At 37.2% G+C, this 16450-nt stretch overlaps 1 protein-coding gene across 2 annotated transcripts; it reads right to left on the reverse strand.

Annotated features, from left to right (window-relative positions):
• Positions 1 to 2272: 2272 nt before the first annotated feature.
• On the reverse strand, positions 2273 to 7721 carry LOC131630334 (probable transcriptional regulator SLK2). Of its 2 annotated transcripts, none has more exons than XM_058901124.1 (10): positions 7582 to 7721; positions 5832 to 6970; positions 5470 to 5601; positions 5149 to 5200; positions 4786 to 5000; positions 4630 to 4698; positions 4210 to 4310; positions 3878 to 3971; positions 3684 to 3753; positions 2273 to 3507 (listed from the first exon to the last, which is right to left on the reverse strand). In XM_058901124.1, exons 2-10 carry the CDS (start codon positions 6783 to 6785, stop codon positions 2555 to 2557), a joined length of 2640 nt encoding a protein of 879 aa, XP_058757107.1. In that variant the 5' UTR covers positions 6786 to 6970; positions 7582 to 7721; the 3' UTR covers positions 2273 to 2554. The 2 variants fall into 2 exon arrangements, with proteins under 2 accessions (XP_058757107.1, XP_058757108.1); XM_058901125.1 differs by having other exon boundaries at positions 7517 to 7651.
• Positions 7722 to 16450: the final 8729 nt, after the last annotated feature.

Below are 16450 nucleotides of genomic sequence, written 5' to 3' on the forward strand. Positions count from 1 at the left end.
GAGATGCATATTCGAAAACTAAAAAAAAAAACAATTTTGGATATGCATAAAACCAGAAAGGACCAATTTTGAATATGCATAAATTGACTTTATCCGAAAACCAGAAAGGTATATCTATCCTTTAGATTTTTGAATAATTTTAATAAATATGCGTACAACTTATTTTAACTTTTCCTCAGCATAAATTTTTGAGAATTTCTTAATAGACCTCCTAACCTTCTTGGCCACCCCTTGCGAAATTCCCAGAATGCCCCCATATGTCGGAAATGCATTTCCGAAATCACTTTTTTTCTGAAAAAAAGAGTGATTTCGGAAGTACACTTCCGAAAACACCCCCTTTTTTGGGTTTTCAGAAATGCATTTCCGAAAACACCTTTTTTTGGGAGGGGGGTGTCTTCGGATATACACTTCCGAATTTTTTTTTGGGAGGGGGGTGTTTCGGATATACACTTCCGAATTTTTTTTGGGAGGGGGTGTTTCGGATATACACTTCCGAAATATTCCAAGACCAAATTGGTTTTGGAATGTTTCGGATATACACTTCCGAAAGAATTCAATAATTATTAAAAAATTAAAATCAAGGTGAATCAATACCATTAATAGGTATAAAATCAAGGTAAATCAATACAACTAATAGGTATAAAATTTCCTAAACAATTTTAAAGTTAAAAATTATTTTACTAATTTATATAAATCAAAAACATCTTAATTTCATATATAAATTTTGAATTATTTAAAATTAAATATAATATATAAATATAAATATAATATATATTATAAATTAAAACACTCATTGTTTTAATTTTTATAATTATTATATAAATGTATAAATATATTTATAATTAATATATAATAATTATTATATAAATATATAATAATTTTTATAAATATATAATAATTATCATAATTATTATATAAATATATAAATTAAAACACTCATTTTTTTTAATTATTTTTGTAAATATATAAATATATAATAATTATTATAAATATATAAATATATAAATAAAAAATTATAACTCATTTTGTAAGTGAAATTATTTTAATTATTTTAATTAAAATTATTTTAAATTTTAAAATATGAATCAAAATAGAAATATATAATAATTATTATTCATAACTCATAAATTATATCAAAATATATAATTATTATTATTATTATTCATTAATCATAAATTATATCAAATTTATGATAATTGAATTAATTAATATCCTAAAATTAATTTTTGGGATTTTTTTTAGATTTTTTTTTTTGTTGTTTCGGAGATGCATCTCCGAATTAGTCAAAATCCCAATTTTTGGGATTTTTTCGGAAATGCACTTCCGAAGTCTGGAAAAATTTAGAAAAAAAAAAATTTCGGAAATGCATTTCCGAAGCGGGGTAAAATGGGGTTTTCGCTGGGGTGACCCCATAGGGAGGTGGGTAAAGAAAAAATCAAATTTTTTTATTTTTTTAAATTTTGAATCCTCATGCTCTTTTGTTCCAGTCCTCTCTCTTTTTCCTTATCCTTATGTGATTAATAGTGACAAAAAAAAACAATAATACAAAAGAGAGAGAAAAAGAAGATCAACATCTCAAATTTTAAATGCACTGTAATTTTTGTAAATTATTGAGTTTTTGATTTCCGTTGCGATCTGACTCCCTATATTTTACTTTCTCGTTCTTTTTAATCCCTAAAATCAAAATCAGCATGAAATTTCACAAGAAAATCCGGAGGTTATTTCCTACGTATTTTGGTTTTAGACACTAAACCTCAAACAAAAAATAAGATATAGGGACTCAATCCAAAAAAGAATAACTTACACGAACAAAAATAAAAAATTCGCTAACTTGAGACTTGCATTTAAACCTTAAAAAAATTACAAAAACACAAGAGAAAAGGCGTGAGAGGATCTTTAAAAAAGCATCCATTTATTTTAATTTTTATGGACTAAAATTTGGAAGATTTCACTCAGAATAATTTATTTGAAAATGTAAATTTGAAATTTTAATTTTTGGATACTATTTTAAAAAAGTAGTTGGCACAACATGAAATCTTTAAATTTGTTAGTTATAATTTGTTAAAATAAAATTTGTATAAGTACTATAACCGACAAATAAATTGTTTATCCAAAATGTTGTAACTAGTTAAATTCAATTCCCATAATCTGCAGTCCCTTTGTCATTTTTGTAACAAAAAACTACCAACAAACTACTATAGCTACAATTATGTATATATTACACAATTTGATGTCTACATCACTAACCTTTTCAATATGAAAATGCAATACGTATACAACCAAGCAACAATCATCTCTCCGTGTGTTGCACGGGTTAAAGTACTAGCAGATTACACTTGCAGGCCATGAAAAAAAAACAACCCTTAAATAAAATCTCTCTACAACACCCACCTACTGTGGAGTAAGAGTCATCCATCACAAATTCCATCAAGAAAGAAAACAAGAAAAATAAGACAGAAACTGTTTAAAGTATCATCATCTGTACAAAGATAATATTATAATAAGATAAAACAATTGAACAACAAATTCCAATTACACTCACATCTTGACTCAGTCATGTCTTCCAGTTAAAACCCATGCTATCGTCTAGATCACTGTTAAAGAAGGGGTTATCAGCAAAATCATTGGCGAAATCGGAAGCTATGTCTTGCAATGCAAGATTCTGCGGTGGCATGTCAGATGATCTCTGGTTGAATCCTGTGTTGCTTCCTCCACCAGCTGCTGCAGAAGAATCACTGTTTGAAGCTGCTTTGAAGCTATTACTCCTTGAAACAGGTCCGTTATTTGCTGGACCGCTGGTAGAGCCGCCGCCTCCTCCGGTTGTGGGTGGAGTTTGTCCCGCAAAACCCAAATTATTATTCTTTGCCATATTCCCACTTACATTGGGTCCACTATGAGACTGTTGTTGCACTCCCCCGCCGTTGTTATTTGACATATCTTGTAGTAGTTGCTGGATCATCTGCTGTTGCAGTGATTGATTTCCTTGAGGACCTTGTGAGTGATTTTGTTGAGGTAAATTATTCGCACTTAACGAGCGCTGTTGAAGGTGTTGTTGTTGCCGCTGCTGTTGTGCGGATATATGTTGATTTGAGAAACCACCACTACTGTTGTGAGGTGAATTCTGCAAAGAGCCGGGGATTATAGCAGCAGCACCAGCACCTTGCAAAGAAGCTGACGAGGGACTTTGGTTTGGGTTATTGAAAGGGGACCCTTCTCGATGAAGTGAGCTAGGACTTGAATTCATCGAGTTTTGCCTCATGAGAATATTCTGATAGCTAGACATTGCCAAAGCAGCTTGTGATGGCCCAGTCAAAGCACCACGATTGCCCATATTGTTGTGATTATTGGTTATATGATTGTTTGATCCAGGATTCAATGCCATCAGTTTATTAAGTGTATTTCGATCAGATGGGAGACCTTGAGCATTTGCTGCCTGTTCCATCTCCTGCATCTTTTGCATTTGGTGCTTTGACGCGGTTGAAAATTGAGAATAATTTTTCAAACTCTCTGCAGGAAAATGCAAGGTTAGTAAACATGGAAACAGTGAAGGCTATTCCAAATTTGAAAAAAGAATCCAGACACCTAAAATTAAAATAGACAGACCAATATTTGATAAGATGACATGAATAATGAATTCAACCCAAGTGTACGATAATAAATATAATAAAAACCACAAGAATTACCAATTGCTCCGATATCTTGATCAGAACTGATATCAATTAGATCTTTCATGTTATTGCAAACCTCAGAAATCTGTAAAAACATTACATATGGCAAAGAAAAAAGAGGTTTTGATTAAATATTATAAATAAAGAATTAAGGTTTCACTGGTTTTCAACACTACAGAGAAACTGTGAAATCTAATTTAACAGTTTACCTGTAAGGTTCTCACAAATCTTTTTGAAAAGCCCAAGTCATTTAGTGATTGTAGCTCCAAACTCTTCGCAAGCTGACGCCCAGCAGTTAGGACCCTGATATAAAAGAAACATTGCCTTAAAACCTTAGTTCATAGACTCTCATAATAAGTCATATTTGGGTAACGACTGCTTAATAAGAAAATGAGTAGTTAGGTTGATTATAATGATTAATTTCATTTTTAGAAAACAAAGTATGCACTAATATGGGTAACAATAAAATTCACTATACCTATTAGTTGACCTTGTATGACTCCAAACACATTTGCATAAGCTATAAAAAATGTTAACTTACATGTTGCTGTTTGATTGCAAGTCATGCTGAGATACCCCGTCTGACCCACTTTCAGAAATTGTACTTTGGCATTTTTGAGCCACCTGAACTAATTGGTTGACCTGTAAGAAGTTAAAAAATAGTAAGGGCTATACTCCAAAATAATACCTCTACACCACCATTCCAATTATATAGATATAATTGTTGTTAATGCTATAACACTTTTAAGCCTCAAGGAAATTTTCAAAATAGTTAAAGATGAACAATCGACTAATCGAGAATGGTGATTAGTTCATTTTGAGTAGCACAAAGTTTCAACAAGAATATGAATCTAATAGCACAAGACACAGAAAATGGTGACAAATGGAGAGCTACGTAACAGAAATATCCCGTTAACTTTTGCACCATCTTACACACAACACAGCATGCAGAATCAAATACCTGTGGGGCAACTAACTTTCGAGGAAGAAGTTCTTCGTGGCGTCTTACACAGAAATCCCAAGAAAATATCTGTGCAAATTAGCAAGAATTTCAGTGATCTGTACAAGCAAAAGATTCAAATAGTGAATATATTCAGATACAAAAAAGATCTATAACCTTTAGGTCTTGAGTAAATACAATACGAAGTTGACCCTCACGAACAACACGAAGCTGCTCATACACACACTCTTGAACTGCTTTTGTATATTCTAACATCATCAAACCAGACGCAAATCTTATTTCGCGTGGCAAGTCCAAAAACAAAAGTTCATCGATCACTCCACCATCAAATTTGACTACGTTAAGTCTGGGTAGTATATCAAAAGTTGCCTCTGTTAAAGAGATCCAGCATGCACATATTATTAGATTAGCATCATCAGAAACAAAGAAACATTCTAAGAAATCGAGTTACGGGTATGAACAAAAAAGATATCCATAATCACAGTTTGATAGAATAACATAATATGTTCAGTTCTCTACCAAATCCCCTTCTTCCAGATTTAGCTCCACATATGTCACAGTGCCAAGCATGCTGGAGAAAGAAATATCAAGGTCAGATCATCATCACGTCAAGGACTATGGAACCAACATGCTAGATAGGAAAAAACAAGAAAAAAACTGACTAAGCAAATTCCAAAATTATTGGCAAAACTCATTCTTAGAAGTTGCCTACAATTTACATGATGATATCTAATCCAATCTATTAAAATTTTTAATGCAAGATTTATTATGAGAAAACATTACAGCATCATTTTATTCATGGAACAGGATATACAGGGTAAATAAGTGAAAAAAACTAACTGTAGTTGCTTGCGGTAAAACACCAGCAGTATGGTGTCCAGCATTACTATATAATGCCAAGCACCACCGTTGCTTTGCACGAGGAGAATAATATTCAGCCACGAATTTTCTCCAATACGCAATACTATTATCCTGAAAAAACAGATCAATTGAAGTTTGGTTATGTAACTAATTAAGATGTTAAATACCAAAGCATTAAAAACACACTAACTAATTCAAATGCCTAAAATAGAAGGGCTGATGCTTGAAACATGATATATTGCCTCTCAAACAGATTTGAACATCCACAAATCATAAAACATTGCTGCTGCATACACAAAAGACAGGTGTTCAGATGCAGCAAGCAAATAAACAAAACTCACACTTGGTCGCTGTCTTTGATGATAGAGGTACTGCATCAATCGACGGGAACATACGCCTCCAACACCACCATCATATGGACGCTTCACACCAGCCGAGGGCTGCATCATTTGTTGTTGTATTTGCTGCCTCTGCATTTGTTGCTGCTGCTGTTGTTGCTGTTGCTGCTGTTGTTGTATCAATTGCATCCGCTGGGCCTGGGGCAATGACTGAAAGATTTGTTGTTGCTTTAGTCTATGCTGTTGCTGAAACATAGCCTGTAACTGTGGATTCCGTCCTTGGAATTGTGTGGGGTCTTGTCTCTGAAGAAGCTGCTGTATTACCTGTTGTTGCATTATATCATCTGGTTTGATATCCAGCCTACGTTTTTTCAGCAAGTGAGATATACTATTTGGATCTTGAATGAAAGATCCTGCCACTTGTGCACCCATTTGGTGCGAAGACGATCCAGTTTGAGAAGCAGGCATATGCATAGAACTTGAACCACCCTGAAGCTTCTGCTGATTCTGCTGCAATTGTTGAGCATTCTGATCTTGATGAGAATTCTGCTGTACAACAGATGAACCATCCATTGCAGGTGACCCAGAAATACTAATATTATTCGATGTGAATGACAAAGGCGAGGCAGGTAATCTTAAGTACGAGTCTCCATTAATGCTTGCACTTCTTTGCATATGGCGGTCACCCGAGAGTGCAGAATTTGCATCCGTGACTAGAGAACTAGCTCCAACACTTGGTGCTGAGTTTGCAACACTGTTCAAAATTGCATTATTCATATCCCCGGGAACTGGACCAAGGTTGGAGTGACCAGTTCCAGGTACAGTATTAGACGAGTTAACTAAAGATGAACTCAAGTGAGAGTTAACTAAATTATGCGACTGTCCCTCTCCTTGAAAGAAAATTCCAGAACTTGATGATGATTGGGCTAAACCTCCTGCCACCCGAGAAGGTGCCATGGGAGGTATGCCCCCTTGGTGACTCGAATCAAGGTAGTTCTCGAAAGCCAGGCTTAACTAATAATCAAAATATACTCAAAACAATATACAAATTCAATGTAACAGGCAGATTTAGTATTAAACACCGATCGTAACACTCCTTTCTCTAAGATCTTCACTGCAGTAATACAACCTTTCCAACAAACCTACAATCACACATACAACCAAATGCTCAAAAATAACAATTTTCTTCTCAAATCTATCTTCAAATCCATTTCAACTATGTACAATAATACAGATCAAACAAAACAGAAAAAAGTACACATTCAACTAATTGACCCAAATAAAATGTTCTACATACCTGATTTAGAATCAAACATACATTTCTCAAAAGCATACAAACAAAATTCAACACTAAACACCCACCCTTTCAAATAAAGTAAAATCACAATCAGACAATTTTATTCAACAAACCCTAATTAATTATTCTTCTTACTGGTCAACAAAGAAAATCAGATATCAAAATAAACTCTCTCAATTCACACATTCAAAACCCTAAAACCCAAAATCAAAAAACAGTAACTCAATTATCATTCCCAATACACACCCAAACTCCTAATCCTAAAATCTAATAACAGAAACTGATAATTCAAATACCCAATCATCTTAAAAATGCAAGCTTTGAACTCATCGCCAAAAACACACCAAAAACCAAAACAAAAACCAAAACGAAATACTCGACAAACATTTACCATGATCAGTAAACAATGATTGAAAACATGAAACAACATAAGAGAATTGTTTTGGAGCTACTCACATCCAAACCGCGAGCTGGGAAAAGCGAAACGTCACTTTCTGGAAATGAAATTAGAAAAATCTAAAAAAAATGAATTAATTAATAAAAAGAAACAGTGTGAGAGAGAAGAGAGATGAAATGTTGAAGAGAGAGATATATAGTAGCTAGTGGAAATGAAAGAAAAGGCTATGACTGGTTTTTACCGGTTTATGACTTCGTGTTACCGGATATAGCCGGTGGAATATAGGCTACGTGTCGACTGTGTTACTATGTAGCTTAGTCGGTGATAGATTCGTAGTTTTACGCAATGGGGATTGAGTACGTGGCGGTTTTTCATTGGTTTAGGTTTTGTGATATGGGGAGAAAATCGTCTTTTTATATTTTTTTGCAGAGATGTAGTTTTGTTTTTTTGACTTGGAGAGAAAATCTTTGCACGCGTATTTGCTTCTTCGTGTATTAGTAGGAAAATTGTCTTTTTGTATTTTGCTCTAAAAAAACAAATTAATAATGATAATAATAATAAATAAAATATACTTTTTGAACAAAAATAAATTAATTTAAAATTTAATAATAAGAATTATGATTTATGATATGGAAAAAATATTCTTATAGTATTTACGGAAAATCTTTTGTTCATCGTTTTTTATCTTCGTCTTTATTTACATTACGAGTTCTTAATTTCCTTAATGAAAGACGGATTCAAAATATTATATCATTTCGAATATATATTTAATACTAATATCTATACATATTTATTAATAATTGTTATACTAAATAATATTCATTTTAAAATTTTGAAATAAGTAATTTTTTACACCTACAAATATAGAATCTATAAAAAGGAAAAAAATAATTATATAGCAAGTATAAGAAAAAATACAAAATAATGATCAATAATACAAAAGATCTGTTTGGTAAGGCATAATTTTAAGTTTATGTCTTATAGCTTATAATTTATAAACTTATATGACAATATAGACCTGTTTGGTAACGGTCTTTTCATTACTAACTTATAGCTTATTTTACTAGTTTATAGTTTATTTTCCAGACGCTATTTCAAATAGCGTTTTAGCTAATAGCTTATAGCTCATTATTTTTTCTTTTTTATCCTTATTATTTTAGCATAAACACATTTTTATCCTTTATAATTTATTTTAATTTTAAATTAAATAATTATGTATTAAATATCTTTCATGTCATTGAACCGCTAATTTTATCGAACACTTCAATTAGCTTATCAGTTATTAGTCTCAACCATCAGCAATAAGCTATAAACTATCAGTCATCAGCCATCAATTATAAGCTATAAGCTATCAGCTAGGGGTGGCAAACGGGCATGTCCGTCCCGTTTAGGCCCGCCCTGCAAAAGCCCCCAAGAAAATGGGGTGGGGCGGGACGGTCATAGAAGAGGGTGTGGGCATAAAACTTTGGCCCGCCCAGCAAAATAGTGAAGGTCGGGCGGCTAAGCCCGCGGGCACCATACTTTTTAAGCCTAAAAATGCAAAATTTATATTAATTTCGGTGCCCGTAAAAGCCCGCGTAAAAAACGGGGTGGGGCGGGGCGGTCACACTATAGGATGAGGGCTTAAAACCTTGGTCCGCCCCACACAAAAGTGCAAGCAAAACGGGCATGCCCAACGGGCCGGACCCGTTTTGCCACCCCTACTATCAGCTAACTTTTCAGTCAACCGTTGTTTTTATCAAACAGACTCAAAATTAATTATGGTCATATTAAGTTAATATTCAATTGATTTATATTCAATATGATTATTATAATTTTATGGAGCACTTGCCTGTATTCTAAGTTAATTCTTATTTGATTTTAGTCAATGTAACGTAATTGAAAAATATGTATTTTACGAATTTTTTTGCATTGTGTTGCCTTAAAAAATTTCTTCAACACTCTTGCAACCATTTTGTTATACTTTCTATCGAACTCAGCTTTAAAATGACGGGGTTTCCTTTCAAGCAAAGTCGTCTTTGAGGACGTATAAGAAGAACTACCACATAGCGCCTCAAAATTGTTAAAGTTAAACGGTAGGTAAATAAAACTTCATAAATTATTTTTCAACTTAAATTGTGATTAAAAATAGCCACAATTTATTTTATCATAGATAAATTATAGCTAACCTACACAAGGTCTCAAAAAATTTGAAACGTCTCTATTAAAAAAACAATAAATAGTGATATACTTATCCCACTCAATCAATCATTGTTCAAAACCAAACCAACCTAATAGAAAACCGCAAACCAAACCAAATCGAAACCGCAAAAAATCGCATTTGGTTCGGATTTGTTTGAGTCATCTTTTAACAAAACCGCATGATTCGGTTCGATTTGTAGTCTGTATTTTGTAAACCGAATCAAACCGCATTATGTTACAACCTAACTTTTACTTAACTTACATCCAACCCAAACTTAAACCTATTATACCTTAGCTTATGATTACGAACAATTTTCTCATCCTTACACATACGGTTTCAGTCTCGATCTTCTCAAATCTCTAATAGCATTATCACGCATTCTTTTCCACATACATCTTCCTTCTTCTTCTCTAGTCTCTACTCTTTTATATTCTTTCTTTTTCACCTTCTCATTTCTATGCAAATGTTCCCTATTTCAGTTTCGCTTTTATTGCACATCTTCTTTTCTAATCTCTCAACTCTTTTGTTTTTTCTTTTTCATCTTCACTAATCTCTCGTCTCTTCTATTTTTTTGTTTCATTATAATAATTTTTATATTGTTTTATGCTATTATTTTATATTTATTATTCCACTTTTGTTTAATTTAATTTTTACATATTAAATGGAAAATTATTGTCAAAATATGATGAGTGTTGTTGTTATTTGATAGTGTATGAATGTCTAAATACAAAGTTATGTTGTCATCTATATGTGTATGTATGGCTCAATAAAATATTTGTAAAAAACCGAACCAACCGAACCAAATCAAATCGTATTGGTTTGGTTTGGTTTTTTTAAAAGCAAACAGAACCGAACCAACGATTTTTTTCTTGCGATTTAGATGATTTTTTTTCCGTCAAAATCGTCCAAACCACACCGCAATATATATATATATATATATATATATATATATATATATATATATATATATATATATATATATATATATATATATATATATATATATATATATATATATATATATATATATATATATATATATATATATATGGCATATCATATGATAATGCCATATTTATATGAGAATGTGAGAATGAATCTCAACCGTTGGATTTTAAAATAAATGGTGGAGATTATGGGTGAATATTTTTTTTCTCTCTCCTACATCATTTGTTTCAAAATGTAGGAGAGAGAAAAAAATTCACCCATAATCTCCACCATTTATATATATATATATATATATATATATATATATATATATATATATATATATATATATATATATATATATATATATATATATATATATATATATATATATATATATATATATATATATATATATATATATATATATATATATATATATATATATATATATATATATATATATATATATATATATATATATATATATATATATATATATATATATATATATATATATATATATATATATATATATATATATATATATATATATATATATATATATATATAGGACGACTCAAGTGAGAACACTTGGTTATTATGAGAAATAAGAACAATGAATCACGACCATTAAATTTTGATTTTGTTGATTTTAATGGACTCGATTGGTTTCTCTTTCTATATTGATTTAAAATAAATATTAAGGATCATAGAAAGAGAAATCAATCAAGTCCATTAAAATCAACAAAATCAAAATTTAATGGTCGTGATTCAGTGTTCTCATTTCTCATAATAACCAAGTGTTCTCACTTGAGTCGTCCCCATATATATATATATATATATATATATATATATATATATATATATATATATATATATATATATATATATATATATATATATATATATATATATATATATATATATATATATATATAGAGAGAGAGAGAGAGAGAGAGAGAGAGAGAAGGGTTATATTTACTCCAAGAGTAAGTTATTATAACTTACTCCAAATCTAGACCATTGATTCTTCTCAATCTAATGGTTAAAAATAATAAGTAATAGTTTTCTCTCTCCACATTTAATTACTTATTATTTTTAACCATTAGATTGAAAAGAATCAATGATATAGATTTGGAGTAAGTTATAATAACTTACTCCTGGAGTAAATATAACCCTCCTTATATATATATATATATATATATATATATATATATATATATTGTTCTGGACTGGGCCGAGCAGGCCGAGCTCTTCTTACTAGCCGAGCAGGCCCAATAAGTTTGGGCCCATTTCCTTGATTACCGTTACGAATCAGTCAAGCGTGAAGACCACGTGTAACACTTCAGCGAAGGATCCGGTCAACCTCCTCCGAATCCTACGCCGTGCTCATCCAGAACGTGAGTCAACTACTGACTCAGCCCTAGCATAGGGTGTTCTGGCAGTTTCCTAGCACGTGGGCCTCCAACTGGATTTGGCACAATTAGGAAACCTTGGCCCAGCGCTGGGGGCTATAAATTCCCTCTTTCACTAGAGGGTCAGGTATCTATTCTTCACTTCTTAAACCCTCTCTCTCTGATAGATGCTGACTTTAGCATCAGAGAACTTTGTAGGTACCCCCATCCTGTTCATCAAGCCAGATCCCGCTGTTGTGACGATTCTTCTGATCAGGTACGATCAGTGGCGCCGTCTGTGGGAAACTTGCTCCCCCTTCTTTAACAAACAAAGATCAAAGCTAATCTGTTCACGATCGTCATGGCTGGCAACAACAACACCAACGTCCCAAACCCTGATCCCTTCCCCCTGCAACAACTCATCGAGGGTTCCACCCCCGAGGGGACGAATCGACATCGGCGGGAGGGACAACAGCATACCGCTGACGGGCAAAGGGGACAGAGGCATGAAACCTCGCAACCCAACTGAAGACAGCAACTTCAGACCATCGAGCAAGTTCAAAACGGTGGTAACGAGCAGCCTCAACCCCAGAATGGACCAGAGCATACTCAGAACCTGAACGAAACTGACGCCAGAGACGGGAAGGTTGCCTCTTCATTCACCCACACCTCCGAGAGGCGAAGAGTTCACCACGAAGACGACCAAGAGGAGGTCGACATTCCTGAGGAAGCTGACCCCACAACCGTCCTCCTGCTCAAAGAATTGCAAAAGACAAACCGTCTCATCAGGCTTCAAGGTGACCGCATTCACGAGCTAGAAAGGAAGCGACAATATCGTTCCCCTTCACGGAGACACTACCGATCGCGCTCCTATTCTTCCTCGCGCTCACCACCAAGGAGGTATCGTCGGCGTTCCCCATCCTCTTCGCGCTCCCCGCCTAAGAGATATCGTCGTCAGAGATCATATTCCCGCTCTCCAGTGCGAAAGAGCAGGAAGAATCAGACACCTAAAACCATTGAAACTGGGAGCCTCTCCCCCGAACGAGATTCCCGAGGCCCCTCCAAAGTTGTGTTGAAACCCCGCGAGCGCTCCCCTCCTCGGGACAATCACAAAAATCCGGGCAGAGCACAGGTGGAATCCCGGCAAGGCAGACACTCAACCTCTCCGGGACCAAGTGACGAGGAAGACTTCCGCAGCCCCTTGTCCGAAAGCATCCGAAGAGCTCGTCTCCCACGAGGGATGGAAAAACCACCAACCTTGGACTTGTACGACGGGACAACCGACCCCGACGACCATATTCGAAGCATCGAAGCCGTCATGGATTATCACGTCGTCCGAGGCTCCATCAAATGCCGCATCTTTCCGACCACGCTCAAGAAAGGAGCAATGACGTGGTACAAGAATCTTCCCCCCAACTCCATCCACTCCTGGACCGAGCTCAAGGAACTCTTTTTGAGCCATTTCACGGCCTCCCGTCGGCAACCAAAGTCAGAGGCGAACCTCGAAGCTGTGATCCAGGGAACCAACGAACCTCTCCGAGACTACCTCGACATGTTCAACAAAGAGGCCGTCCAAGTACAGACGACCGACTACATGAAGAGGTACCTTCTAGAGCGAGGACTTCTCCCCAGAAGCGACTTTAAGAAGGCTATAAAAATCGAGAAGGTGCACACCATGAACGCCCTCCTCCACAAAGCCCAAGCCTTCATCGCTTTCGAAGAAGGCGAGGCGGCTGCGATGAAAGCTTCAAGGGGCAATTATGCTGCCCGCAGCACGAACCACGACAACTCGGGCTCACGCCGAGGACATGAGAAGAGGAAGGACGACAGGTCCCACGACGCCAAAGAACGCCGAGGACCAGCCGGTCGATTCAACGACTACACTCCCCTGAACGCCTCACGCGAGAAAATCCTGGCCGAGTGCAAAAGCACCGACTTCAAGAACTCTAACATCAGACCCCCGAAGTCGAACCCCGCCAGACCAGGGACCGATAAATCTAAATACTGCAAGTACCACAAGAGTCACGGGCATCTGACCGAAGAATGCATACATCTCAAAGACGCCATCGAGACACTGATTAAGGAAGGTCGCCTTTTGAAATACACAAAGAAAGGAGAACCTTCCCGGAGGGACGACCAACAGAACTCTGACGAGGGTAACTCACCAGACAGCAGGCCCCTACAGGTAGCTCTATCCATCACCCGACCAAAAGACTTCATACCTTCGGTCGGAGTAATAACCGCCTTCAGCACATGGGAAGAGTTTCCGACCGCTATGGTCGTCTCCAATGGCGGGGACCCCGGTTCTCTCACTATCGGCTCAGTGAAGAGAAAGTTTGATGAGTTGATCAGCGCTAACTCATACCTCGGCCCGACCCTACAGAAGTTCAAAGGAAAGTCGGACCCAATCACCTTCTACTTAGAAGAGCTGCCCGACGGAGCTCCGAACGCCACAATTCCCCTGCTCGTCCGAGCCAGAATGGCGAATTTTGACGTTCGACGGGTCTTAGTCGATGAGGGAAGCTCGGTCGACATCATGTATTCCCACCTGTTCCGGACCCTCCAGCTAGACAACTCACATCTCACCCCGTGTGTGGGACCCGACCTCTAGGGTTTCAACGGGGCAACCACCAAACCTTGGGGCTACGTCGAACTGATCGTCACCTTTGGGGAAGGGGAAGCTTCCAGACAGGTCAAGACAAGGTTTTTGGTGATCGACTGCAAAACCCTCTACAACTGCATCATCGGGCGTCCCACTCTGGCCGAACTCACCGCCGTCCCCTCAACCGTGCATTTGAAGATGAAGTTCTACACCAGAAGGGGATGAGTAGCCACCATCAACGCCGACATCGAAGCCGCCCTAAGGATCTTCGACGCATCGGTAAAAGGGTTGCATCTAATCGCCCCTCCACCCAGCTCCAACAAGAAGCCAAGGGCTGAAAACAAGCCTCCTCGGGAAGATCACATTCAACCGACCAACGTCAGCTCAGTCGATCCCGACGCTCGCTTCTCGGAAGAAGAACTGAAGAACGGAGAAGAGACGCGACCAAAGACAGCTCACCCCGTCCGACCTGTCCCAGACGGGGACTTCGAGCTCGTCCCTCTGAGCGACAACCCCGACAAAGCGGTGAAGATCGGTAAGGACATCCCAGACCTACCGAAGAAGCATCTCGTGGCTTGCCTTTGAGCCAACGCCGACCTGTTCGCTTGGAACGCAGCGGAAATATCCGGACTCGACCCTGAGGTCGCCTGCCACCATGTCTCCATTGATCCATCCGCGAAGGCAGTAGTTCAACGTAGGCTTCGGCAGTCTCTCGAGAAAGCGGAGGCTGCCGAGAAAGCTGTAAAAGACCTTTTAGAGGCAAATTTCATTTCCGAGGCCAAGTATTCAACTTGGCTCTCAAACGTTGTACTAGTCAAAAAATCTAATGGAAAATGGAGAATGTGTGTTGATTATACTGATGTTAACCGGGCATGTCCCAAAGATGCTTATCCATTTCCTAACATTGATAGGCTGGTCGACAACTCGGCCAACTATAAATTATTATTTTTTATGGACGCTTATTCAGGTTACAACCAAATCCCCATGGCGAGGTGCGACAAGCAGTGCACGGCGTTCATGACCGAGTCGGGCAACTATTACTACAACGTAATGCCCTTCGGACTCAAAAACGCCGGAGCCACATACCAGCGGATGATGAACAAGGTATTCCGAGGAGAGATCGGCGACACCCTCGAGGTATACATGGACGACATGATCGTCAAATCTCGGGAGGACTCCGACCACACCACACATCTCGAGCGAGTATTCGAGCAGGCCAGATCCTGCAAGATGCTATTCAACCCAGAGAAATGCACTTTCGGTGTCCGGGCAGGAAAGTTCATCGGTTTCTACTTAACCGAAAGAGGAATAGAAGCCAACCCGGATAAATGTCGAGCATTCTCAGAACTCCCACTCCTAACAATAAAATATTCATCCAAGTCCTAAACGGAATGCTCACGGCACTATCCCGTTTCGTCGCAAAATCCGCCCAGCACGCTCTCCCATTCTTTAAGTAACTGCGAAAGGAAGCGACCTTTGAATGGTCCGAGGAACGCGAGCAGGCACTATCCCACCTTAAGCAAGTGCTCTCAAAACCACCCGTCCTCTCTCGACCGGGAGACAACGAGACCTTATATCTCTACATGGCCGTCTCAAACGAAGCGGTCAGCGCGACCTTGATCCGAGAGACTGAAGACGGGCAGAAGCCCGTATACTTCACCAGCAAAGCCCTACAAGGACCCGAGGTGCGATACCAACAAATCGAAAAAGTCGCGCTGGCCCTAATAACAGCAGCCAGAAGGCTGAGGTACTACTTCCTCGCCCATACCATCATCGTTCGAACAGATCAGCCTATCAAACAGCTTCTCAGCCGACCAGAC

The sequence above is a fragment of the Vicia villosa genome, unplaced genomic scaffold, assembly GCF_029867415.1.
Source record: "Vicia villosa cultivar HV-30 ecotype Madison, WI unplaced genomic scaffold, Vvil1.0 ctg.000673F_1_1, whole genome shotgun sequence".
Taxonomy (NCBI): domain Eukaryota; kingdom Viridiplantae; phylum Streptophyta; class Magnoliopsida; order Fabales; family Fabaceae; genus Vicia; species Vicia villosa.

Coding starts and splice junctions, on each gene's coding strand:
- LOC131630334 (XM_058901124.1), bottom strand. CDS start 6,785: ATGGCACCTTCTCGGGTGGCAGGAGGTTTAGCCCAATCATCATCAAGT. Junction 5,001..5,148: donor ATCTGGAAGAAGGGGATTTG/GTAGAGAACTGA, acceptor TCTCTTTAACAG/AGGCAACTTTTGATATACTA. Junction 4,699..4,785: donor TATTTACTCAAGACCTAAAG/GTTATAGATCTT, acceptor TAATTTGCACAG/ATATTTTCTTGGGATTTCTG.